The following is a 27,475-nucleotide window of genomic DNA, read 5'->3' as shown; positions in this document are numbered from 1 at the left end:
CCTGTGGGCTGGATGCATCATGTACAGGCCATGCCCACCCCAGCTGCACAAAGGGAGAAAACGATACGATACGTCACGTGATGGCAATGTGACACCTGAGTTTGACACCCAATTATATAATTCTATATATGTAAAAACATGTGCTGAAATATTGAAGAAGCCTGTACCTTAATTGGAATAGTCCTATCTTTTAGTCTGAAAAGTGGTTGTCATTCAACTATCTGAATTCATTGTTAAAGGAAATAAAGATCCGCATCAAATAATTTATCTTAAACCCATGAAATCACTAGGATAGTTTTAATTTCAGTAAGGGCTGAACTGCCTTAATTTGAATTCGGGTAGTAGCTGAATTACTTCACACTGGTTGCATTTGTGCATTAAAAGGAATTTTTATAAAACAAACAAAAAAAGTTAGGCTATGCACAACTAAGGTCTGACTTCTTACTTTCCAATATCAGAGAACCTAGTTTGTTTCTGCTGTTTGTTCTGAGAATGGCTGTTCAAGAATTCACAGATAGAACCTTCCACAATTCTGCTCTCCAAGACCCTTTCCTTGCAGATAGGGTATTACAAGCCCAGAGAAGAAAGCTATGCTGCACAGTAAATATAAGGAGAAAAACCTCTTTATAGAAATATGTTTTGGAACATGTGGGGACTGTTGATCAGAACAACACATCCAAGTTTATTACTTCCATTTAATGAATAGCATTTAAAGAATCTTACTTTGTGCACTGAAATCTGATATATGTTTCCTTAAAAGAAAAGCTTGCTGACTTTATCCCAGGTTTCAGCCTTAAGAAGTTTGGGAAATCCCTCCACCTCTAATCTCCTCTTCTCCTTCTGTTCTACAGGAATGTGACATAAAAATGGTTACAAAGAGCACGTTCTGAACCCTGTTGTTGCTTAGGCTCCATTACCACACAAGGAATATGCTAAGAAACTAAATACTGGATTACACAGAAAGACATGGCTGACTTCTACTAGGAGAAAAGAAAAGAAGGTATGTTCTTGGGGCAAATCAACTACACATGGAGGATGGTAGGCTAGGACGTCGAGTCTGCAAAATCTGTGGCTTTGGTATATTGTTTGGGGCCTCCTCTTCTGTTGCATGGCTGTCACAGATGTGCACAACTACACTTGGGGTGGAGTCAGTACCTGCATGTAGTTCATATTTCTCACCTGGAAGTCAAGAAAAATATTTTACATTTATTTTATAGTCACCCATTCCAGTAGACTCTGAGTTACTTACAAATACAAATCAATAAAAAAGATAAAAACATACAACCCTACAGACAACATGGACTAAAACAATCACACAATAAAAAAATCAAATCAAATGAGGGGCCCCACAAAATCATTAACTGCAGACCTGATACCAAAACTAGATCTTAAGTGCTTCTTGGAATCCAAAGAGAGAGGGACTGTCCATATCTCTGGGGGGATGCTGCTCCAGAGGACAGGAGCCACAACAGAGAAGGCAAACTTTCTTGGTCCCATAAGATGACAACATGTAACAGTAGGGATCTGAAGCATTCTCACTCTGCTAGAACATAATAGGTGGCAGGAACAGTTGTAAATAGGTTGACTCTCAGATATTCAGGCCTTAGGTACCTTTTATGGCAGCACCTTGAAATTCACCTAGAAGCTGATTGACAATAAGTGCAACTCATGTAGCAGCAGTGATATATATGGGCACACTGAGAGGTGCCCAATACTGCTTCCAGCACTGCGTTTTGTACCAATTGTAACTTCTGGATGGTCTCAAAGGGCAGCCCCATGTATAGCACATTTCAATAATCCAGTAACAAGATGACTAAGGCATGAGTAACTGTTAGAAGGACCTGATGGCCACAGTTGCCACTTGCTCTTCAAGCAGAAAGGCCTCCAAGTTGCATACCTGTCTAGAATGAGGAAGTGCAGTTCCATCCAAGACTAATGATGGAAACATCCCTGACCCTGTGTGGACAAATAGCCACAGCTACTCAGTCTTGGCTGGATTGAGCTGAAATCTATTCTGCCCCTTACAGAGACTGGGTAACTTCAACTTCACCTGCACATGCGTGGGGTATGGGCTGTGCGCGGGGGTCCACGAGCTCATGTGCGGGAGGCAGGGTGCATGCGGGGGGGACATCTACACATGTGGGGGGGCGTGCATGCAGGTAGGCGCGGCGCCTGTGGTGGGCACTCAGTCCAGAAAAGGTTAGCCATCACTGTACTAGGGCATCAGTATATCAGTAAAATAACAATTTGGAGGCTTCCGGTTGGCACCGCCTGGCGCTGCGGACAGTCTTCTTGGACCGCCGGCCCCGTGATTCCATTCGAGCCGTTCTGACAGCGCTAATCAGCTGTCAGATGGCTTAAAAACCTCTCCTTCGGGCGAGGGTAGAGCAATTCCAGGGGCTTGGAGGGTGAGAGCTCCCCGTTCAGCCCACTGAAGCTCCGGATCCGTGGCGACTCCGTTTAAATGGAGCCAGACGCCGGCGACCGACTCTGCTGCCAAGAAGAAGATCAACTGAGTTCAAAAAGCAGACAGAACGGAAGCAGGAATGCAAGCTTTTGCAAGTATATGCTTAACTCCTGGGATACATTGTTTCTATTTGATTTTGCCGAGCTCTAGCTGGAAATGGTGTCTTTGTAGGTATGAAAGTGAAAGTAGGAAATGAAAGTGCTTGTTAATAGACTTTTGCTCAGAGACTGGATTTAAACTGCTGGATTTGAGAGCTGGGTCTAGAAAAGACTATCTTGCTTGATAAATTACAAATAAATTTGAGAAAGTTGTTTGAGAGACTTTATGGCTGTGAAAAGAAAATTTCTTTTAAAATAATATGGCTTCTAAGGAAGGAGTTTCTGAAAGTGGAGGCTCTGTAATGCCGTTAGAAATGACACAGAGAACTGAAACATAGAGCCAGGAGGCTTTTTTCAGAGACTTTGCAGAATTTATAAAGGAAGCCATGAATAATCAAACTGAAATTATTAATAACTTTACAGCAATCATGGAATAAAAACTTACAGAACTGGTGGAGGATAAAAAAGCAACTGGGGATGTTTTTGAAGGAAAGCATAATGACAATGTAGGAGACATTTTGATTAAGACAGAGAAGCTGGAACTGGCTGACCTTCAAGAATCTTCAAATCTTCTTCCTGCCCTTTGGAATTAACTGACAGAACTTTTCAAAAATATAATTTGGAGCAGAAGGAAGAAGAAACTGATCAGCTCTATGAGGTCTCGGCGGATTTGGCAGAGGCTTTCACACAATTAATTGAAATGCAGCAACTGGATTTTTCTTTGCAAACTGATCGAGTTAATTCTTTGTTCTATGAACTGACTGTCTATACAAGCAAGAAGAGTCGAGATGGGGGCTCTAAATCAGAGGAAATGGTTTTGAGAAAGGGACAAGTCTTAAAGATACATCAACCCCCAGTTAAAACCTCCTCAAAATAAAAGAAGGAGGGAGGAAGAAAGATTGGAAAAAATACAGAAAGAAAGGAAGAACGGAAGATTAATTTTTTCTGGCCTAATTATTGATGTATTAATGATTAACTACAATGATTAACTAAATGAATTGAGAGTTTAATCAATGATTAATTAAGGTTTAGTTATTGTTAAAAATATTTGAATATTGAGAACAAAAGCAGGAGGAATAGCCAAATGATTAAGTATGTATTATCTACTAGTGTTTGCTATTGGTTTTTTAATAAAAAAAAAATTCTTAGGGCTAAAGGATTATATGTTATTTTGTGTTTAAAGGGAGGTTGATGAATAATCTGTAGAAGGGGAGTTAAGGGGTCTAGGGAGTTTTAATGTCTTGCATTAATTTAGCATATTTTAGCGTATGCTTGGTAAAATCTATACCCTGTTTTTCTTCTGGGAAGTCGGGGGACGGGGGAGGGACGGGGGGGCTTGCACAAATGTCTAATTGATTTGCTTGATTTGTTTGAAAAAATTTTTTTAAAAAAAAACAATAAAAATTCTTTGTTCAAAAAAAACCAATTTGGATTTTAATTTATAATTTAAAATTTTCTTATGTAGAAGCTCAATATATTATAAATGTTCCAAGATACCATTTGTGCTCATTAAAGGCAGACATCAATTTTCACCAATAGAAGATCTATTATTCTAAGACCAAAATTGGAATCTGGTAACTTTTTATCAGACTAACACAAAGAGCTTGTGCCTTTTAACAAAATGAATTCACCAGAAAAGTTGCTAGCAGACTCCTCCTGATTTTTTGCCACCGTAGATTAACATAGTCCTCCTACAAAACTGAGCTGTGGTGGCACAGTGGTTAGAATGCAGTACTGCAGGCTACTTCTGCTGACTGCCGGCTGCCAGCAGTTCGGCAGTTTGATTCTCATAGGCTCAAGATTGACTCAGCCTTCCATCCTTCCAAGGTCGGTAAAATGAGGACCCAGATTGTTGGTGACAATATGCTGATTCTGTAAACCACTTAGAGAGGGCTGTAAAGCACTGTGAAGCGGTATATAAGTCTAAGTGCTATTGCTATTGCTACTTCTGTAAATGGTACAACAGACACACATAAATAACATGTATAGGAAGCCCACAAATTGCAATGCATACAATACATGCTTCCAGCTTCCATCCAGAAGACACCACCAATCTATTATCTATTGCCAGGTTTTATGCTACCGCCATATTTATTCTGATCCACTTCACATATAGCATTAAAACAGGGATTCAACCCACCCAATGAGATGAACAGACAAATCTGTACAGTCAGATCAATTCCCAAGGAGGACCTATTAAAAGCCAGACTACAGAAACAGAACAAAGAAAACCATTGGTCTTCTCACAGCTCCCAGTTCAAGCCATTCAAACACACTATTAATAAGCTACAGTCCATACTGGACAAGGATACTGCTCTTTCTTAGGTACTGGGCAGCAAGTCCATATATGCATGCAAACAACCACCTAATCTTGAGCAGATTCTCACAAGAAAAGAAAACAACAAAACAGTGATGTTCACTTGGGTGCCAGACCTGGAAGCAAACCCAGACGTCTAGCTTGTTCCTATATATACCAACAGCACCATAACAGATCCCAATTATTTCATGCAGAAGATTCACACATTCTTCTGCCATCATCTGGCAGCAATGCTCCTCTGGATGCTATGTAGGACAAACAGACCAATCTTTGGCCAAAAAAATTAACTCTCAGGCCAATTTAAATTCTATTTCAGTCTAACCACTCTGCCTCGGTGAAGAGCCTCGGTGGTGCAGCGGACTAAGTGCTGTTAAGTGCTAGCACTTAGCTGCCAGCTGCCAGCAATTAGTGCGAGTTCAAATCTCACCAGGCTCAAGGTTGACTCAGCCTTCCATCCTTTCGAGGTAGGTAAATTGAGGACCCAGATTGTGGGGGCAATAAGCCAGCTTTGTATAGAACAACACCGCTTGGGGGGGCCGAAAGCCCTAATAAGCAGGTATATACATAAAAGTATGCAGGCTATTGCTATAATGCATTGTAAGCAGCCCTGAGTCTACAGAGAAGGGCGGCATATAAATTGGACAAATAAATAAATAAATAAATAAATAAATAAATAAATAAATAAATAAATAAATAAATAAATATCTGATGGAATGAGGTACAGCCATTTTGCCAGCCTGTACAGTGAATAAAAAATTATGGAGTCCCAAAGGTCACTGAAAGATTTCTGACAGAGATTGTCCATCTGCTGCATGCAATGTTGTCTTCAAAAATCCTAGCCAATTCCCAATCAACCTGGTGGAGGGGTGGTTTGTAAGGCTGTGGGAATGAGTGAATTAATAGGAATTGGTAACTGAAACTTTACAAATAAATCATTTTATTTTTATTTTATTATTTAAGTTTTGCTCCTGTGGTCTCATTTCTTCTATTGTATGAGATCCCAAATCTTTCGACTTTGGTATTGAGTGCAGCCAATTTCAATTTAAAAATAAGGGTGCGCAGATTAGACCCTGGGAATTTTGTAACAGTTATGTTGACCATTTTTATTCCAAAGATGGATTTTGCTGAGGGAGGGAGTGGGGGGGAGGCCAGAGGGCTTCTGCAATACAATAAGGAGCAACAAATAAGAAAAGGCTAAGCAAGAAAAAAGAATACAGACAGGGATCCTAATTTAGGGGGCTGGGAGGATAAAAAGAGAGAGGAAGAGTGAAAATGAAAAAAGTTGGATGGAGAAAAGCTACAGTGTGAGAAAATGAGAAAAAGAGCGGTGAGATAATGCACATACGCATGAAAGAAAGTGAATCGGAAAGGGAATACTGGCTGTGGCCATACCCATGGCAGTCCACTCTCCTGTGCCCCTTCATCAACATCCATCACTCCTGCAGCCCCAGAATACTGCTACACCTGATCACTCTTATGCAACTAGAAAGAAGAATGGTGAGTTCAACAATAATAGCAGACATAAGCACTCATTATGTCTGCTTTGTTTTCTGGTCTTCAGTTCCTAAACTTGAAAATAAAAAAGAATCATGAAACTGACCTGGTCCCAGTTTAGATACAGCATACAGGAGGTCATAATTGATGACTGGTGTATCATCAGTCTTTGATTGCCAATCTACAGGAGGAGAGGCTGGAGGTGAGATGAGGAATTGCTTGGATGGCTGGGGTGGAGCCAAGTGGAAGGCCTCTCCATCATTCTCCAGAGTCTGGACCTTTACAGAGATGAGGGGCAAAACAGAGTATTGCTTCAGGAGAGTAAGGACAGAAGAATAAAACAATTATGTTCAGTCCAATACCCCCCCCCCTATTTTTGGAACCAATTTCCAGACGATTGTTGGTTTCAGTCTCAACAGAATAGAATAGAATAGAATTCTTTATTGGCCAAGAGTGATTGGACACACAAGGAATTTGTCTTGGTGCATACGGTCTCAGTGTACATAAAAGAAAAGATACATTCGTCAAGAATCATAAGGTACAACAGTTAATGATTGTCATAGGGAACAAATAAGCAATCAAATCATATTAGGAAACAGTCAATATAAATCATAAGGATACCAGCAACAAGGTTACAGTCATACAGTTGTAAATGGGAGGAGGCGGGTGATAGGAATGATGAGAAGATTAATAGTAGTGCAGACTTAATAACTAGTTTGACAATGTTGAGGGAATTATTTGTTTAGCAGAGTGATAGCGTTTGGGAAAAAACTGTTCTTGTGTCTAGTTGTTCTGGTGTGCAGTGCTCTGTAGCATCGTTTTGAGGGTAGGAGTTGAAACAATTTATGTCCAGGATGCGAGGGGATGCGAGGGGTCTGTAAATATTTTCATAGCCCTCTTTTTGACTCGTGCAGATCCTCAATGGAAGGCAGGTTGGTAGCAATTATTTTTTCTGCGGTTCTAATTATGCTCTGAAGTCTGTGTCTGTCTTGTTGGGTTGCAGAACCAAACCAGACAGTTATAGAGATGCAGATGACAGACTCAACTAATCTGAAAGGCACCAGAATGGAAAAGAAGGCTGCAGTAAAGGACAGAAAGTGGATCCACAAATAAATGCTCTGCTATTTTCAGGTAGTATTGAGTTACACTCATAACTGTGTTCCCTTTCTAAAGGGATGGGCTAATGTAGCTGTCTATAAGGCCAATGGAAACAAGCTAAATCTGTCTTTTTGACAGCCGGTGCCACACTTGATCTGCAAAGAAAATAAAGGGATGACTTTGTTCTCTGTAGAAATCCTACAGTTGAAGGGCAGAAAAGGTGATGTCTAAGCATTCACAAGATTCCTTGCTTCAGCTAATTTATACAGTATACCTGACTATTTAATTTTAAAAAAAGAAATGGAAATCTTACACTCTGCAACAATGAGCAACCTCTTAACATTATCTTTATTGGCAATAATGTCCCACGTCCCAGAAAGAGTCTATAGGCATTCTTAAAAGTTAAAAATGGGAGGTAACTGTGGCCCACAGCTTTTCCCAGGATGTGCCACTTACCTAGGAAAAAAGACAAAGACAGCTGCAGTGATAGTCAACATCAAGAGAGCTAGAGGGTGTGAAGGAGAATCTTCTCCCATTTGTATTCTGGCAAAGGATATTTTGTGACTGACCATGCCATTATACTGAATAGGCAAAGCCCCCACATATTTCCAAACAATGCCCACTGATCCCAAAACTTTGTCTAGTCATGTTCTACATGCATACATTCCCAGTCTGTAATCACAATAAATTACTGACAGGTGTTGTCTTAAAGGTAAGACTAATGGATCAGACTTCAGGTCCTCTGATTGGCTCTGGCATTCTACCCCCCAATGTGCTAGGGATTCTATGTCTTCCCCCTAGTTTTTCTTAGATGGGTGATTGCATTCTGATCTCCAGCCTTCTGTGGCATGAATGGTAAAACAGTGCTGTGGGGTACTTCTTTCTTTAAAATGTGGGGTTTGGGTCCTTTGGTAATGTGGAGGGCTTATTGGTACCAGTGCCATGTCTGCTGGGTTAGACTATCAAAGCAATATTGTTTTAGTGTGTTGTTTAAAGGAAGAAGAATTGTTTTTCTTGTCTGTTGCCAGTGCACAGATTTTTCAGCTATACGGAGATTGCCCAACCCACGGTTGGCCCATTGTTTATTTATATATTTAATAGATTTAAAGGGCTGCCCAACTCGACCCCTACCAGTCAGGATTCAGGCCTGGATTTGGGACAGAAAAGCATTGGTCACACTTTTGTATGATCTCTGGTGGAAGCGGGATAGGGGTAGTGCATCCATCCTTGCTCTACTTGACCTCTCCACAGCTTTCGATACCATCGACCATGGTATTCTCCTGCAGCAGCTTTGAGGGATGGGAGTGGGAGGCCTTGTGCTATCCTGGTTCACTTCCTTCCTCTGCGGCCGCTCTCAGTCAGTGTTGATAGGAGGGGAGAGATCCAGCCCTCACCCACTGCTCTCTCCGCTCCTGTTCAACAGTTATATGAAGCCACTGGGTGAGATCATCCATCACCATGGACTGAGGTATCACCAATATGCTGATGATACTCAACTGTATGTCTCGGCCCATGGTGAGTTAAGTGATGCTGTGTCCTCCCTCTCACAGTGCCTGGAGGCTGTTCGTGGCTGGATGGGGAGCAACATGTTGAAACTGAACCCTGGCAAGACCGAGTGGCTCTGGGTTTCAGGTTTGATGGCTCAGGGAGAATTGCCACCTTTGGTCTTGGATGGAGTGGCACTACCCCAAACAGATCTTGTGCATAATCTGGGGGTTCTCCTGGACTCACAACTCCTGCTCAAAGAGCAGCTGGCGGCCGTGGCCAGGAGGGCCTTTGTGTAACTGTGGGTTGTGGCCAGTTACGCCCTTTCCTGGACCAACAATCCCTACTCACAATCACTCATGCCCGAGTTACTTCCCATCTTGACTATTGCAACATGCTCTACATGAGGCTGCCCTTGAAGAGAATCCAGAAGCTACAGTTGGTGCAAAATGCAGCGGCCCACATGGTTTTGTGCAGACCCCGGTGTGCACATGTATCACCTCTCCTGCGGGAGCTGCATTGGCTGCCAATTTGCTTCCAGGTGCAATTCAAGGTGCTGGTTTAAAGCCCTTCATGGCTTGGGACCAGGTTATCTCTTGCTGGTCACATCTACCTGACCCATCAGAGCGGGAAGGCAGGGAATGTTGCAGGTCCCATCCCCGAGGAAGATACACCTGGTGGGACCCAGAAGAAGGGCCTTCTCCATGGTGGCTCCCTCTCTCTGGAACATCATTCCCCCAGAGATTAGAACAGCCCCCACTCTAATACTCTTCCAGAAGACACTGAAGACCTGGTTCTACCAGCAGGCCTGGGGAACCCAGAACAGGATGGAACCCATTAAATGGCTCATGTGATCTGCTGTTGCCAGGGCGGGGACTGGGGCTGAATTTATTATATTATGCTATATTCATTTATTTGATTTTATTTATTTATTTATTTATTTATTTATTTATTTATTTATTTATTTTTAATATTTCTATGCCGCCCACTCTCTAAGGACTCTGGGCGGCTTACACCAAAGACAGTATACTAAATAGCATATTGCCCCCAACAATCTGGGTCCTCATTTTACCCACCTCGGAAGGATGGAAGGCTGAGTCAACCTTGAGCCAGTGAGATTTGATCCATTGATCTGCTGAACTAGCAGTCAGCTGAAGTAACTGCAGTACTACACTCTAACCACTGCGCCACCTCACCTTATTAGTTTTATTGTTTTAAACATGATTTTATATTCTGTAAGCCGCTTTGAGTCGTCATGGGCGAATAGGCAGCAATATAAATTCAATCAATCAATCAATCAATCAATTTAAAAAAAACTCAAAACATCAGACCTCTATGGCTGCTTTGAGTATTAAAAAGGGGGCTGGAGGCTAAAACATATGAAGAACAGTTGCAGGAATTGGGTATGTCTAGTCTAGTGAAAAGAAGGACTGGGGTGACATGATAGCAGTGTTTCAATATTTGAAGGACTACCACAAGGAAGAGGGGGTCAATCTATTCTCCAAAGCACCTGAGGGCAGAACAAGAAGCAATGGGTGGAAATTAATCAAGGAGAGAAGCAGCCTAGAACTAAAGAGAAATTTCCTGACAGTTAGAACAATTAATCAGTGGAATGGCTTGCCTTCAGAAGTTGTGGGTGCTCCAACCCTGAAGATTTTTATACAATAATTTGTCTGAAATGGTATAGGGCAGTGATGGCTAACCTTTTTGCCATCGCGTGCCAAAAGTGGGGGGAGCGCGGGGAGGTCGCGCGCGCACGTGCCCACACCCATAATTCTATGTGCCCCACCCCCCCTGCATGAGCGCATGATCCACCTACACTTCCCCCTGCTTTTGGCACACAATGGCACAGTGGGCCCGGTATGCCTTTTTTTCGCCCACCCCAGGCTCCAGAGGCTTTCGAGGAGCCTGGGGAAGGTGAAAACGGCCTTCCCCACCGCTCCCCAGAGGCCCTCCAGAGGCCGGAAATGGCCTGTTTCCCTACTTCTGGTGGGCCCAGAAGGCCCCAAAATTGGCTGGCCACATGTGCGCCGGAGCTTAGCTCGCGTGCTGACCGATATGGCTCGGCATGCCACCTGTGGCACGCGTGCCATAGGTTTGCCATCACGGGTATAGGGTTTCCTGCTTGAGCAAGGTGTTCGACTACAAACCTCCAAGTTCCCTCCCAACTCTCTTATTCTGTTATTCTATTAAAAATGTTCCTCATAATTTCACACTGTATATACATAAGAAAAGTGGGAAATAAGCTAGACTAGAGCTTGAGAACAATGAAATTCTAACCCATGTATCTTAGTCATCTATTTATCATATTTAGAAATATTGACTGAGGTGCTTCATCACCAGTTACATTAATTCATGTTGCCTCTATGTAAATTTGGTTGGTCCTGCAATATGACAAGATGAAACTGTTTTAAGTAATACCATAAAGAAAATATAGATCATGACATGACAAAGGTACCAAAACGTTTTAGTTCAGATTAGCAGGTGACTGCTCTTTTGGCTTCGATTATCATGAGGCAAAGCAAGACGGACAGAAATTTTCTTTTTCTTCCATGCAATCATGTCCAATTCCAGAGACTGCCTAGCTAGTCCCTAAACATTTCTTGGCAAGGTTTTTCAGAAGTGGTTTGCCATTGTCGTTGCCTCTTTCCTAGGGCTGAGAGAAAATGACTAGCCCAAGCTGGCTGTCTGGAACTCACAGTCTCCCTGTTTCTAGCCTCGCCTGGTACTATATCAAACTGACTCTCAGACTAAAGTTAACTTTCCAGTATTCCAGGATTTGAGGGGCTGCCACAAAGAAGAGTGGGTCGACTTCTTTTCCAAAACACCAGAGGGCAAGACAAGAAATAATGGATGGAAACTAATTAAGGAGAGAAGCAATCTGGAATTAAGGTGAGACTGCAGTGAGAATAATTAACCAGTGGGTGCTTCATCACTGCAGGTTTTTAAGAAGAGACTGGATAGCCACTTGTCTCAAATTGCATAGGGTCTTCTGCTTGAGCAGGAGTTGGACTAGAAGACTTCCAAGGTCCCTTTCAGCTCTATTCTGATTGATTACTATTTTGTACACTTTACCCATACACACATTATTATGATTCCTTCTGGTCTCTTGTCTGACATTAATATGCTCAAAATTTAAATTACCTTATTTGCATCTGGGTGAAGAAAATGCTTGGGTAAAAAAGAATCTTACCTTTGCAAAGTAAAGCTTTAGTTTCTTCCCTTGGAACTGTGTTTCATGAAGTTCCGTTCTAGCATTAGCAGCTGATTTGGCGTTGTTGAAGTCAATTTTTATCCGTCGAAAACTTTTAAACAGTTGAAATGTCACACAGTCATCATAAGCACGGAACAAGCTCTCAAATTTCTCCTGTAATGGTAAAAAAGTTATCTGGTTATCTTGAAAGTCCATTGTATCTTTGTAAATGTGATAAATATAAGAAAATAACAGTGATGAAAATTGAATTTTAGGACTAAACTATCTTTATATACCCAAACTCTTTCCTTTATCAATTTTATACCATAGTATAAAGTAAGCACATGTAGTAAAACAATACTCAACACATATATCAATCTGACCGACAGGGAAGGGGGGAAGAAGGGCTGAGGAATACTTTACTGTGATGATGCTAAAAAGCCATACAATATTTTGGAACTGTATAATTTGAATCCCTTAATTCTAATCCCTTCCTTGCAATTATTTCACTCATTTTCACTCTAATCTCACTGCTTTCCAAGGGACTGATTTTTCATATATTTTTCAGTATCTCACTCACTTGCATCCTTTGTGCCCAAGAATCCACATCACATTAATCTGTTGTTGTTGGCATATTTGCATACCCGCTTCCCAAAAGTCAATATCTATCACTGAATCACAAGAAAAAGAAAGAAAAGGAAAGGGCTAAACCAGCAAGAGTCAGTTTTCTCTGGCTGGACTGGACATAAATAGCTACAGAAGCATAGATTCACACACCTACACCCACAAGGGAGATATGAGGGGAAAGTTGTGTTGTAGATCCGGTAGAGCCCAGCAGATCAAAAACCCTCCCACTAAAAAACTACTCCCAAGTCACACTGAATGTCTCCATAGGAAATCTTCCATTTTTGGATGGAAAATATCATGTTCCTAACCTTAATCTTAACTTGATCCAGCTTCAGCCAGCTTGAGTGGTGTGACTTGACAGGGAGATTGAAACTCTGTTGTGAGAACATGCCATCCATAAATAGTGGTTGTCTTGGAGTTTGGGCAAGAAACTTGTGTCGATGACATGGTACTTTTGGCACATTATATAGTATCATACTTGTGTATGCCTGTTGACACTAGATGAGTCCCTGCAGTTTTCTTGGCAACGGTTTTCAGAAGTGGGTTGCCCTTGCCTCTTTCCCAGGGCTCAAAGTAATCACAGCTTAAAGAACTAGAAGACATTGTCATGGTCATGGTCATACAATATACAAATGGGAGCAATGGCAATAGCACTTAGACCAGTGGTTCTCAACCTTCCTAATGCCGCGACCCTTTAATACAATTCCTCATGTTGTGGTGACCCCCAACCAAGGGTGGGTTCTAAACTTTTTTACTACCGGTTCTGTGGGCATGGCTTATTTTGTGGGTGTGGCTTGGAGGTCATGTGACTGGGTGGGCGTGGCTAGCTGGTCATGTGACCGGGTGGCCATGGCTATATGTATAGGGACTACTCAGAGGGCTGAAAAAAGTCATTTCTGACAGGTCCTCGCACTTTTGACTGGTCCTCACACTTATGACCATCCTCACATTTATGCCTGTGCAGCATTCTTAACAACCATGTCACTCATTTCACAACTGCTTCTCTTCAACATGGTATAAGTTAGGGCAAAAAACGTAAAATGTGAGGACAGTCGTAAATTCGAGGACTGGTCAAAAGTGCGAGGACCAGTCAAAAATAACTTTTTCAGCCCTCTGAGTAGTTCCTGTGCACAAAAGGACTACCCAGAGGGCTGAAAAATGTGATTTCTGACAGGTCCTCACACTTTTGACCGGTCTTCGCAGTTATGACTGGTCATCATTTATGCCCATTGTACCATTCTTAACAACCGTGTAACTCATTTCACAACTGCTTCTCTTCACCATGGTGACAAGATAGCGCAAAAACGTAAATTGTGAGGACAGTCGTAAGTTCGAGGACTGGTCAAAAGTGCGAGGACCAGTCAAAAATAACTTTTTCAGCCCTCTGAGTAGTCCATATGCATAAAAGGATACAGCAATACAGAGGGATGAAGGAAGGGAAGGGAAATTAGAGTAGGAGTGAAGGTAAGAGAGGGAGGAAGAGAGGAGGAGAAAGAGAAAGAAAGAGGAAGTAGGGAGAAGAAGAAGAGGGGGGGAAGAGAAAGTAAGAAAGAAAGAAAAGACAGAGGGGGTAGGTTTGAGGAGAAAGATTGCTGTACAATAAAAAAGATGAAAGGGAAGAAAGCCAACACCAAACAAATATAAAGATATTAAGATAAAGAATGAATTGTTAAACTTTAAAGAATAAAAGAGAACAAATAGCAATAAATAGCAATAATTAGAAACACGCATACAAACATACAATGTATTTTCTTTGAACAGAGTATTTGGCCGGTTCACAAATTTAAACAGTTGTAGGAGGTTAGCATCCACCCCTTTCCTAGAAGAATGAAATATTTTGGGAAATATTAAAAAGGCAGAATATTATATTTCCCTACCTGGATGAGAAATGGAGAAGCATATTTTACAGACAAAGCAGCTCCCACCTTCCTGCCCCCCACCCTTTGTTAATGGGCCAGAGGCAGAAAGTCAATCCTTTGTCAAAGGACATTTGCAACACAATAGCAACAGAAACTAACACAATGGGCCCCATCAAGCCATGTGATCCTGTCCACCATTAAACCATCTTTCCAAGCAGTCTCCATGTTTCCAGTGTCTTTTTCCCCACTTGGAGCAGAACCCAGAAGGATATTTCTTCCAACACAGTATTTAGTCATTTCAATTAAATTTACAATTTCTATATTTCCTTTTTACCATATTTATTCCTCATCTATTTTTTTAAAAAAAACAATATTACCCTTCATCCTCATCTCTAATCTTAATCAAATTCAATTTTTCCCCTCTGTTCTATATTATATCCCTTCGCATTGTCATCTATTTTTATAGCCATCCTCACATTGGTTAATTATGTAATTACGTAATACAGTTGTTTAATACAAATTCAACATTTTAATATAAATCAATTAGTTATATAACTATCTTTTTTGTATATTAATCAATATGAACATGAATATTCCAATTATTTCCATGCAATCCAATTTCTTACAAATCAATTAATTATATTTACCAATAATAATAAACCAAATAATTTCCCCCATATATTCCTCCAAACCACAACTTAACCAATTAATAATATCTCAATTATTACAATTCCCTAGTTAAATAGAGCTTTTTTTCTTTTGTGTTTTAAAATCTTGAACTCTCCTCTTTTGCCCTAAATTTCCCATTGTTTGCACCTACCTTTTTTGGTGAGGAAAAAGAAAAAGAAATCTCTCTGCCTCATTTTGTCAAGTTGCAGCCTGCTTACTTTCAATTTCGCTTTTTCAGCATAGCTAGAGGGAAAAAAATCTGCTCCAGGAATTTACCTCTTTGCAGCTAGCTCTTTGAAGCCCCGCGGCAAGAATTTAAAGTTTTTTTTCCCTCTAGCCATCAGCTGGGACTCCGGAGGCAGCAATAGATTGGGAGTGGGCGGGGTAAGCGAATGACGACTGGGCGATCCAACAGAGGCAGAGGGTGAGGATGAGTGAAGGCGTGGGGGGTGGGGAGAGAGAGGGCTTTGGCGACCCCTGTGAAATGGCCGTTCGACCCCCAAAGGGGTCACGACCCCCAGGTTGAGAACCACTGACTTAGACTTATATTCTGCTTCATAGTGCTTTACAGCCCTCTCTAAGCGGTTTACAGAGTCAGCATATTGCCCCCAACAATCTGGGTCCTCATTTTACCGACTTGGAAGGATGGAAGGCTGAGTCAACCTCAAGCCCGTCAGGATCAAACTCCAGCTTGTGGGTAGAGTTTGCCTGCAATACTGTATTCTAACCACTGCGTCAGCAGGGCTCAAGGGAGCAAATGGGAGCAATACAAACTTCTTAACAATAGCCATTCACACAAAACTGTATGCCACAGATTTTCTAACATGGGTGAATAGAACATAGGTTCTTATCATATGATATGTATTATAGTATGATATGTATCCATATGTATATGTGTCAGGTTTCGATATTGTCTCAAATAAAATAAATTGCATTTCCAAACAGATAGTCTTTGAAGAAATCTTTCATTTTATTAAGCACGACAATCTGGCCCCAATCGTGGCGTAGCCAACTCTGACATCCTGCCCCCACACCCTCCCTTTCCGTTCCCCAAATCTCTGCGTCTCATGGGCCTTCTTCCAAATCACTCTCCCCATATCTACTACTTAAGTTCCCAGGAATATCCCCCTCCCTCTCATCTCCTAGGGGATATTATCTTCAAGGAAAATAAGTAGGTGAAATGTCAAGCGTCCTCTTGCCAGCTGCCCCCTCTTCTCCTTCTTATGTCAGCACTAGAGTAAATGCAGGTTGAAGTGCTGACATCATGGATTTCCAGGAAAAAATGCAGACTACAGGATTCAGGTGACCCTGAGGGCACAGATAAACCTCTAAGTGGCCTCAATGACTCTCACAAAGAGGGATTACAACCACATGACTGCAAGGAATATCAATCCTTCCAAGGAATATCAATCCTTCCATTCTCCACCGTTCAGTCAGAACTGAAAAAGTTTCTTGGATGAGAAGCAAAATGTCTTGTAGCAAAACAAGGAAGACAGTTGCCTTTTGAAAGAAAGCACCTTTGGGACAATCATGATCTGGACCTCTGAGAATCTCCACAGATATGATATGTATTAAGTTCTCCAGTGCAAGACTATCTGCCCTGTACCTAATCATGAATAATTACTCCAGAAAATAACTCTGTTTGTATCTTCTGCATTACATTTCCTTCTGCCTTGTTTTCTCTTTCCCATTGTATCTGCCAAATAAGGCTATGGGGCACCGAAGCTAATATGTTAGTCTTAATATAGTGCAAAAGTCTATTGCTATTTCTTTAACCCAATAAACAGATTAATCAATAGTACAACAAAGTAGATGCTGCAGACACCTAAATGCAGTGAAGCCTAATTTTAATACTGATACATTTGTTACAGAAAGGAGTTTGATCATTCCCAGGGTGTGGTAAATCGAAGAGCATGTTATTGCAGTGATCCACATGACACAGATAACATGATTTATGTGATGAGTTCATTATACCAGTGATACAGATTACACAAATATGAATTTAGAATTATGCAAATGACATTGCATAAATACATAAATTGATGCAAATGATGCAAATCACCACAGAACTTGAACCATTGTATGCAAAGTTCATTGCACAAAGATCCAGAAAGCTGACATTTCACTGTGTCTCAATCTGGCTTTTAACGATGAGTGGCCAGTTACTATATCTAAACATGTAATTATCATCAGGTAATTCCTAAAATAGAGAAAATAAATACTAAATTGGCTGCAAAGGATTCCAACCTTCACAGTTTTGGCTAACACAAAAGAGTGTGCAAATTTGTACAATTCTCCAGAACTGTTTGTTAGGTGAGGTGTTACAAAAGAACATGGGATATGGAATAAGCAATAAAATCTGAAGTTCCAGAAATGTAAGCCGTGTAGCAGTGAAAATCTATCCTGAGTAAAAGTGGGAACTGGATGCAGAGAAACCATAAGATGCTTCTTTGGGTTTTGTTGTACCTTTGAATCAGTTTTTGATTCCTGGCTATTGCCTGGACAAGTCCCTGTTTTTTGGCAAGATTTTCAGAAGCGATTTAGAAGTCTTTTGCCATTGCCTCTTTTCTAGGGCTGAGAGAGAGTAATTGGCCCAAAATTACCAAGATGGCTTCATGACTAAAGCAGAAGTAGAACTCATGGCCTACCAGTTTCCAGCCTGATGGTTTTAACCACTACACTGGCCCTCGGTATTGGTTTTACTGTAGTTTATATCTAATTTTGTGGACAAATGAAATGGCTTTTCAGCTCTGAAATCAGGAAGAAAGTAAGTCTCCTATTTATTTCTTGGCACAGAATAACAATCGTAATTGTCTTAGTCTGGCAGAAATAAAGAAATATATTTCTTTTTCATATCAACAGCTTAGAAGGCAATTTTGGTTTGTGCATAAAGTACTCAGTGAACTAAGACAAATTGTGTTGCATATTCTAGTGGATAGAATAAATTGGGCTGGTTTTACCAATATAAAGCACCGTATTTTTCGGAGTATAAGACGCACCGGAGTATAAGACGCAGCTTAGCTTTTGGGGAGGAAAATAGGAAAAAACAAATCTGCTTACCAGGTATTCATCTGGCTAGCATCCTTAGTCTGGCCAGCTTCAGCACATTAGTTTGCTGGTTTTGAGTGTGCACGCTTTTTATCCCCTGCTTGGGGATAAAAAAACAGCTTCTAAAGCACAGCTGAGAGGGAGCACCAATGAGAAAAGCAGGCAAAGCACTGAGATCGCTTCACTCACTAGCGCCTCGTTAGGGCTGAAAAAAAGCTTCGAAAAAGCTACATTCAGACTTCAGAGTATAAGACGCACCCAAATTTTTAGCCTCTTTTAGGGGGGAAAAAGTGTGTGTTATACTCCAAAAAATACGGTCTTGATCCTACATTTAATTTGTTTCATTACAGGAAAGGTATATAGAATTCTTAATTCTATGTGCCATAAACCTTTAATAAGGTTAATAAGGTTTATGAGAGGACATTTAAAGATTCTCTTGACTGAATTCTAATTCATGCAACTAAAACCAGAGTTCAGTCTTCCAGGAAATATTTGGTTCAGGGCAGATGTTGCTTGCACAAGGCATCATGCTGTTTCAGCTAAGTTTTATTTATTTGTGATGCACAATAGTAAGGACTGCAGCAAAAACACATGTTAATTTTCAGCTATCCTTCCTGATTTCAGCAGTCCTTCCTGATAGTAGTTAATCCCAGGAAATGCATTTTCAATTATTACAGCAGTTGACTTTTAATTGAAGCAAGAAAGTAGTAATAGGATTTAATTTATTTTTTAAATTTTATTTATTAATCAAAATTATATAGCCACCCAACTAACCAAAATCAGCTCTGGATGGCACACAACAATGAGATAAAACAACAGTGTAAAAACTACAGATATTAAATGTAAAAATCCATATTAATATCTAAAAGCCTAAAGGCAAGAAGAAAGATAAAAATGGCCACATCAACAATTGAGGCATCTCAGCAAATCTCCAGTACCCTGGGAACCCTAGGCCTGACAACATAACCAGGTTGAGAGCCTTTCGGAATATTCTAAGAGATGGAGCTAATCTAATTTCAGAGGAAAGGATGTTCCATAAGGCGGGTGCCATGGCAGAGAAGGCACATCTCCTTAGACCCACCAAATGTCAGTCCCTGGCTGATGGAACCTGCAACAAGTCAGCTCTTCTTCAGCTCAAATGGGTCAACCCAGGGGTGCTATTCAGCAGGTTCTGGAGAACCGGTAGCAGAAATTTTGAGTAGTTTGGAAAACTGGCAACTACTACCTCTGTCTGGCCCAGGGGTGGGTTCTACATTTTTTTACTACTGGTTCTGTGGGCGGGGCTTATTTTGTGGGCGTGGCTTGATGGTCATGTGACAATTCTTTAGGATTTAGCAGAGGTACTGGTCTACCAGGCTTTTAACTGCTTGCAGAGCTGTACCGGTCTACCCATTTATTTTTGCAGGCACTGGTCTACCCATTTATTTTTGCAGGCACCGGTCTACTCATGTATTTTTGCAGGCACCGGTCTACTCATTTGTTTTGGGAGGCACCGGTCTACCACCAAACTACCTTTTACCACTGATCAGCTGTAGGGCGGCCCTTTGAAGCCCCACGGCAAGAGTTTAAACAGTTTTTTTCCTTATAGCCCATCAGCTGGGACTCAGGAGGCAACAATAGATTGGGGGTGGGACCAAATAAAAGGTAAGAATAACGTGGGGGGGGAGCGGGGGGGGCAGAACCGGTTCGGTGATGTCATATCGTCACCGCTACTGGCTCAGCGGAACCGGGCAGAACCGGGAGGAACCCACCACTGGTCTGGCCCCCGAGTGGGGTGAGAATGGACATTTTGCAGTATCCTTCCCCTGCCATGCCCACCAAGCCACACTCACCAAGCCACGCCATGCCCACAGAACCGGTAGTAAAAATTTTTGAATTCCACTGCTGGGTCAACCCCACTGTTTGCTGGAGCAAGTGTTCTTTGATTGAATAGGTAGTTCTCATTTAGCAACCACAATTGGGACCAACTTGGTTATTATGGGATGTGATTGCTAAGTGAAACTGTGTCTTCCTTCAACTTTCATCTCCTTTACAGGCCTGAAAAATATTGTAAGTGTGGGGACCAGTCACAAAATTACTTTTTCATCACTGCAACAAGGCAGTCATTAAACAAGGATTACCTCCAGAAGACAATACATTAGCTTTCCTGGGTGTCTTCTGTACTGGAAATAGGAAGCAGGACCAGAGATGTTATTCCATGCCAGTTTGGGCAATTTGCCTAGATTAGGAAGCCTTCTTTCAGAGCCGAGAATGTGGTGTAACACTTTGCTGATGCCATAAAATCATGGATGACCCTAGCAAGAGTCCATAACATCAGAATGGTGGACAAGACCAGGGATTGAAGATCCACCCCTTTCAGCCATACATTTCAAACATGCAAAAAGAGACAGGGCTTCAATTTCCTGTTTGTGCTCACTACTCTGATGTCATTGACCATCCCTGAAGATGCATATGATTGCACTTTTGAAGTTTCATGAAAGTCAAATTATAAAATCCCTTCAAGCAGGGGTGAAATCTACTTACCATCCTTACCGGTTTGGAAGTGCAGGTGCTGCGTGCGTGTGTCACATGTGCGCACAGACCCTCTGCGCATGCGCAAAACCTTCTGCACATGCACAGAGGGTAAAAAACATATTACTTCCTGGTTAAAACCAGGAAGTAACGACACCTGGGCGGGTGGGCGGAGCTTCACGCCGCCATTGCTACTGATTCTCCGAACCACCTGCCACAATCACTACCGGATTGCCCAATCCGGTCTGAACCGGGAGGATTTCATCCCTGCCTTCAAGACAAGGAACTAGAATTTGTAGCAAAACAAGACAGTAGCCATAACTTTGTCCATGGTGTTGGAAAAGTGTATAAAAGCAGATTGTTATGTTACTATGCTTGCCCAAAGAATCCCCTCTATGGATTCCTGGAATGGAGCAATGGTTACCATTTAGTTCTTATTCCAGGCCAGTGTTTAACAAGAATAAGAAACACAAAATAATACCAAAAAAGAAGAACACACAGGCCTCCTTGCTGGAAAGAGACTAAAACGTTCCAAATTTTCTTGTGAAAAAGGCATGCTTCTCACCTGAAGAAGTGCAAAAGAGAGAAGTATCTTTCACCCTTCCTTTTGTTTTTACTTTTAGTGGCCATTTAGCAATCACTTGCACAATTAAATTGCTGAGGAGGGCTGGAAGCTCACATTTGAGTTTTCTTTAAAATCTCACTTTAAGCTCACGTGTTGGCTTCCAACCCAAGTAGGCAAAGAATGATAAATATTTGGGAAAGAAATGGTCAATGGGAGAGGGAGGAAATAAGTCAGAAGTTTAGTATGCATTTTATATATATTATATTAAGAGCCAAGGTAGTGCAGTGGTTAGAGTGCAGCACTGCAGGCAACTTCAACTGACTGCTAGCTGCAGTTCGGCAGTTCAAATCTCAATGGCTCAAGGTTGATTCAGCCTTCCATCCTTTCCAAGGTGAGTAAAATGAAGAACCAGATTGTTGGGGGCAATATGCTGACTCTGTAAACCACTTAGAGAGGGCTGTAAAAGCACTATGAAGCAGTATATAAGTCTAAGTGCTATTGCTATATGCTATAAATCCATATTGCAATGTAGATGAGGAACCCTGTTTTAATCAGCACATGGAGATGAAGCATGAGAGGGAAAAGGAGGGAAGAAGTCCTTTGCCACTTTTGCCTTCAGGAGAAACACAATCCAGAGCAAATTACACTCTTACTGCACAATTGAGGAGTAGTGGGTTAGAGTGACAACTTTACTAAAGCCAACCTTGAGACAAGGAGAAAGCAAAGCCAACAGCTGTGCCATCAGTACCAGAGAGATGCTTGGTAACCTTGCCTCCCTCCCTGGGAGTAAGGAGACAAAACTGCTGAGTAGAAGCAGAATTTGTCTGCAGACAGCAAGATCAAATCAAATCAGCAAGGTCAAATCAAATATTTATTACTGTCAAAGACCAGCATAAGGAAGGCAGGGTACAGTCAATTAAATATATCAGAAGCTAAAAAATGATAATTATAAAAAGCTACAAGATTTTAGATTTTATTTTTATATATACTTCTGGTTTATATCTTTTAGCTTTTTATATTTATTATTGTTTAGATTATTTTCTATGCTTTTTGATTGGCTGCAACCCACCCTTTAATGCTGCTGGTCTTTGGCCATAATAAAGATTTGATTTGGAAGAAAAAAAAGTAGAAAGGTAAAAATCAAAGACAGCAAGAAATAAAACCATCATGTTGATGTAGCACTCTTCCATATAATCTGCTCTTAAATCAGTTGCTCTGGTATCATGATTGTATAATTTCTCATGATTTATGTCATTATATTCAATGTGAGCACAATTGAGGAACCCTGCTGGATTAGACAATAGGCCTATTCCATCTCAATGTCCAGGAAGTCCACAACTAAGCCACAAGGGCAATATAACTTCTTCTTCTGGAGGGTGCTGGCATTCAATCTACATCAAATACATTAGAGTTCTTTCATTTGCTTTGATGTATTTTCTGTCAGTGTTCTGGAAACATGTACAAGTTATTTTTTTACTTGTAACTGGCAAACTAATATTTTGTAAATTTGTCTATAGAAGTACTAGTACAAGTGCATTGAATTTAGTAATATTCATAAATTATGTTAGGCATCTCGCCCCTTCTGTTCAACATTTATGTGAAGCCACTGGGTGAGATCATCCGTGGTTTTGGGGTGAAGTGTCATCTGTACGCTGATGATACTCAGCTGTACATCTCCACCCCAGACCACCCCAACGATGCCCTTGATGTGATGTCTCGCTGCCTGGAGGCCGTGCAGGTCTGGATGGGGAGGAACAGGCTCAGACTCAACCCGTCCAAGACCGAGTGGCTGTGGCTGCCGGCGTCCCGATATAGTCAGCAGGTGCCATCGCTGACTATTGGGGGTGAATCTTTGCCCCCCACAGAGAGGGCTCGCAATCTGGGTGTCCTCCTGGATGCACGGCTGTCTTTAGAAGAGCATATGACGGCCGTGGCCAGGGGGGCCTTTTATCAGGTTCGCCTGATCCGCCAGTTGCAGCCCTTTCTGGACCAGGACGCCTTGCGCACGGTCACTCATGCCCTTGTCACCTCCCGGCTGGACTATTGTAATGCTCTCTACATGGGGCTCCCCTTGAAGAGCACTCGGAGGCTCCAACTGGTCCAGAATGCGGCCGCGCGGGTGGTTATGGGCGCAACTCGTTGTGCCCGCGTGACACCCCTCCTGCGCGAGCTGCACTGGCTCCCAGTGGTCTTCCGGGTGCGATTCAAGGTGTTGGTTACCACCTTTAAAGCGCTCCATGGCATAGGACCTGGGTACCTTCGAGACCGTCTTCTGCCACCAATAGCCTCCCACCGACCAGTCCGCTCCCACAGAGAGGGTCTCCTCAGGGTGCCATCAGCCAAGTTATGTCGGCTGGCGACACCCAGGGGGAGGGCCTTCTCTGTGGGAGCCCCAGCCCTGTGGAATGAACTGCCCCCGGAAATACGCAAGATCTCCGACCTCCGGGTGTTTCGTTGCGCATTGAAGACCCTGTTGTTCCGCCAGGCCGGCCTATCGACATGATAATTTTAAATTGGGGTATTTTAAATTTTTGGGGTTTTAAATCGGCCAAATCTATTTAATTATTTTAATTTTTAATTATTGTTGTGTCTTGTGTTTTTAAATTGGCTGTACACCGCCCTGAGTCCTTCGGGAGAAGGGCGGTATAGAAATAAAATTATTATTATTATTATTATATATGTTATAAATGTGATATGACTAATAAATCATATATTATTGTTACAGTACTTGTATGAGAACTTTGATAAACTGAGTAATATTTTCTTTAACCCGTTTTAGATTTCCTTGGCAATGGGAGGAACAAAACAGATTATATACATTAAACTAAATATCATTTCTCACTCTCTCTCCATCACTCTTCCACTGGATGGATGGATGGATGGATGAACAGAAGTGGATGGATGGATAGATAGATTTTATTTATTTAATAGATAGATAGATAGATAGATAGATAGATAGATAGATAGATAGATAGATACAAAATAAATAGAGTTCTGCTGCTAGCAAAGAAAATAGAAATTATAAAATAGAAGCAGTATAGCCTCTTTGCCAATATCCAGAACAGTTTACCTATTGGTTATAACTTGTGAAAAAATGATTTTTTAAAAGAGAAAGAGAGAGAGAGAGAGATAAAGACAGAGAGATCATCTGTTGCATTTGTTCAAGATTTTGCCCATTGGGATGGGGGTGAGAAGAGGTGTTCAGCAACATGCCCATTAACTTGACTATGTAAAATACTACTGGTAGTGGCTTCTCCTTCCTTTTCTGACAACTGCCCTCCCAAATGCACATATGGGTCGTCAATGGCAGCTGCTGCCTCTTGTCTTCCCTGTTGTTGCCCTTTGCTCTACCTGCCCAGGAAAATAGCAAGCAGCCAAAGCAGTCACCACTGCTCCTCCTAGAAGCTATATCTTACCTTGATCAATACACAAATGGTAGGAGCAAAGGAGGTCTATCCTCTGCTTCTCTGACAGAGGAGGTCAAAAGGGAAAAGCAATCAGTGGAGAAAAAAATCACTGCACAGGCCCAAGAGTACCATCAGCGCCCCAGATGAAAAGTAGAGAGGATTCCTTCTTTGGAGAATTTGGTAGCTTCCTGGCAATGGAGACTAAATTCCCTCTCTCCTTTTTCTTCCCCCTTCCCAATGTCTACTGGCATTTTTCCCAAGAAAAAGTCTGACCTAGTCCATATGGACACCCCAAAAGGCTCTCCTTGGAAATCACTGCTGCAGTTCTCTCTTTCCATTGGGTGAGTTCTGCAACATTTGTCCCTGAACCTACACTTTGGAATAGATTTACAGAATCCAAACTCAGTGCTCCTGGCTATAAGCTGCCAACAAAAATGCCCAACATTTTCCAACTCTTTCTTTTTTCTGGCCCAAAGGATTTCATTTATGTGGCATTCCTTCTCCTTGGTGTCTTGTTTTGAAAGACACCTGAATGGAGGCCTTTTCTTATGTGAGAACAAGTGTTTAAGAAAAGGAGACTCTTTTTCCACATATATAACAAAATGTTGAATACCCCCTGCCATCAGGGGAAGCTTTTCATTGAAAACTGCCAGAAGACTGGATCTGGTTATCATCCCCTTGCTTTTCCCCAGCCTGGCTATATTTGGAGTACACCATTATATACTGCAGTGACTTTGACCAAGGCTTTAGATTCTAGGTTTGCCTTAAAAGAAAAATGATAGTTAACTGTTGATTGAGATGCTTCACTTTGATCGAGATGCTGTTAGGTATTCCAATATATTTCTAGTATTTGATTACATCCTCATCTTTACATTATACAGACTACATCAAACTCTCATCTTGCAACAAACAGAAAATACTGCATGCATAACCCCCCCCACATCCTCCCCTCCTCTCTCACACGCACACATTCTCCTCCAACCCCCAATGCAGAGAAAGAAATTCAGGAGCCCAGGAGAGTTTCATCTTATCACATGCTTCTAAAAAGAATAAATCTATTAAAAAGTATATTGGTTATACAATGTGAATATGAAATACTAGATGTTACTGTATTCAGAATTTTAGTTGTTGTTTTTAAAACAAACAAACAAACTGATAATATATTTCATCCATCCTCTGCCACTGACACAATTTACAGAAAATAAAACAATTTGCAGTAATGATTTTGCCTGCTGCTTCAGGGCTTTCTTTTCCCTTATACTGCAGTAGTGAGATGGACAGATATAATACACTGTGCTCTTTACAAATATCACTTAAAAGGAAAGCTTTTCTGACTAGGTACACTAATAGTGTATACAATACTCTTCTTAATTTTTAAGATGTTTGGCAACATCTTAAGGAAAAAGGGAAAAAATCACTATCATTGATGTACACAACAGGAGATCAAGAAGAAATCAGAGAAATGCACCTCAAGTTTTCAAAATGTTATGCAAAAAAGTAAAACTGTCCAACTTTGGCTGAAATAACCCTTTAACTCGGGTGAATCACTCACATATTGGCTATGCAGTGCAAAGCTAAAGATATTTTTTCAGTTAAATAATACATTAACATACAAACACCTGAAGGTCAACACAGCTTCAGCACAGAACAATTATACTCAGAAAACATACATTCACATGCATTTACAATTTATTCCTTAATTTACTTTAAAAAGATAGGTCATTTGTGTGAGGCATGAGACGGAAAAAAACTGAGAATTTACTATTTAATTAGGGTTTCATTTGTGATGCAACTCTTAGATTTATTATATCACAAATCCATTTTAAAAACAAGATAAAGAAATAGCTCCCTTAATCTTTTCATACGAGACTCCCAATATTCTGGTTGTTATGGTAATAATCATGACAATCTGATCTGCTTTTTGCAGGACATCAAACATTCTTGTCATCCTGCAAGTGTCCTTGTCAGAAGCATCTCTGCAGAATGAAAGGCATGCACATACCTTAACATCTTGGTTGGTAAATACCTCTATATCCACTACACAGGCAACTAGAGAAGAGACATCACAGTCCATGTCATGGGCTGGCATCTCCTTCCTGACATAAATCAAGAGCTTATGTAGCCCCAGAGTCAAGAAAATAAAAGAGCTTTCTAACTCCTAACTGGTCAGGATGCTACTTCAAAAGAGAGAGAGATAGAGAGTAAGAGAGAGAGAGTGTGTGTGTGTTTGTAAGAGAGAGAGTGTAAGAGAGAGAGAGGAAGAGAGAGAGAGACGAAGAGGGGGGAGGGAAGGAGGAAGGCACCAGCTTTTCTATTGTGCCTGGTCTCTGCCTAATTCAACCTCCAGCTAAATAAGCAAAGCCTAGCACTGGCCAAATCTATTTCTCATTGCAATGACATCACCACATAGACTGACATCAGCTCAGTTCCCCCCCTCCCCAACTCTTTGCTCTCTCTGCTGTATCATCTCTAGTGCAAGCAGGACATGATTATGTGTTTCATCTGAACCCAGACTAAATCAATTATGGCAAACCTAATCAGCACCTGAGTCATCATAGCTATGTCAGCCAAGTGCTTTGTTGGCAAAAGATTAATTCTGTGTTTCAAATTTTCCTTGAGAATTAAAATTCAACAGAC

General features: G+C 41.3%; 1 protein-coding gene across 1 annotated transcript; it reads right to left on the bottom strand.

Moving 5' to 3' along the window:
• Nucleotides 1–879: 879 nt before the first annotated feature.
• RCAN2 (regulator of calcineurin 2) lies at nt 880–27,058 on the bottom strand. The gene is made up of 4 exons (XM_034426806.2): nt 26,841–27,058; nt 12,153–12,326; nt 6,483–6,654; nt 880–1,179 (listed from the first exon to the last, which is right to left on the bottom strand). The coding sequence occupies exons 1-4, from the start codon at nt 26,925–26,927 to the stop codon at nt 1,019–1,021; spliced, it is 594 nt and encodes a 197-aa protein (XP_034282697.2). The 5' UTR covers nt 26,928–27,058; the 3' UTR covers nt 880–1,018.
• Between the last annotated feature and the right edge of the window lie 417 nt (nt 27,059–27,475).

The sequence above is a fragment of the Pantherophis guttatus genome, chromosome 1, assembly GCF_059756535.1.
Source record: "Pantherophis guttatus breed Tessera chromosome 1, ASM5975653v1, whole genome shotgun sequence".
Lineage (NCBI taxonomy): Eukaryota > Metazoa > Chordata > Lepidosauria > Squamata > Colubridae > Pantherophis > Pantherophis guttatus.
This window is presented reverse-complemented; position numbering and strand designations above follow the sequence as displayed.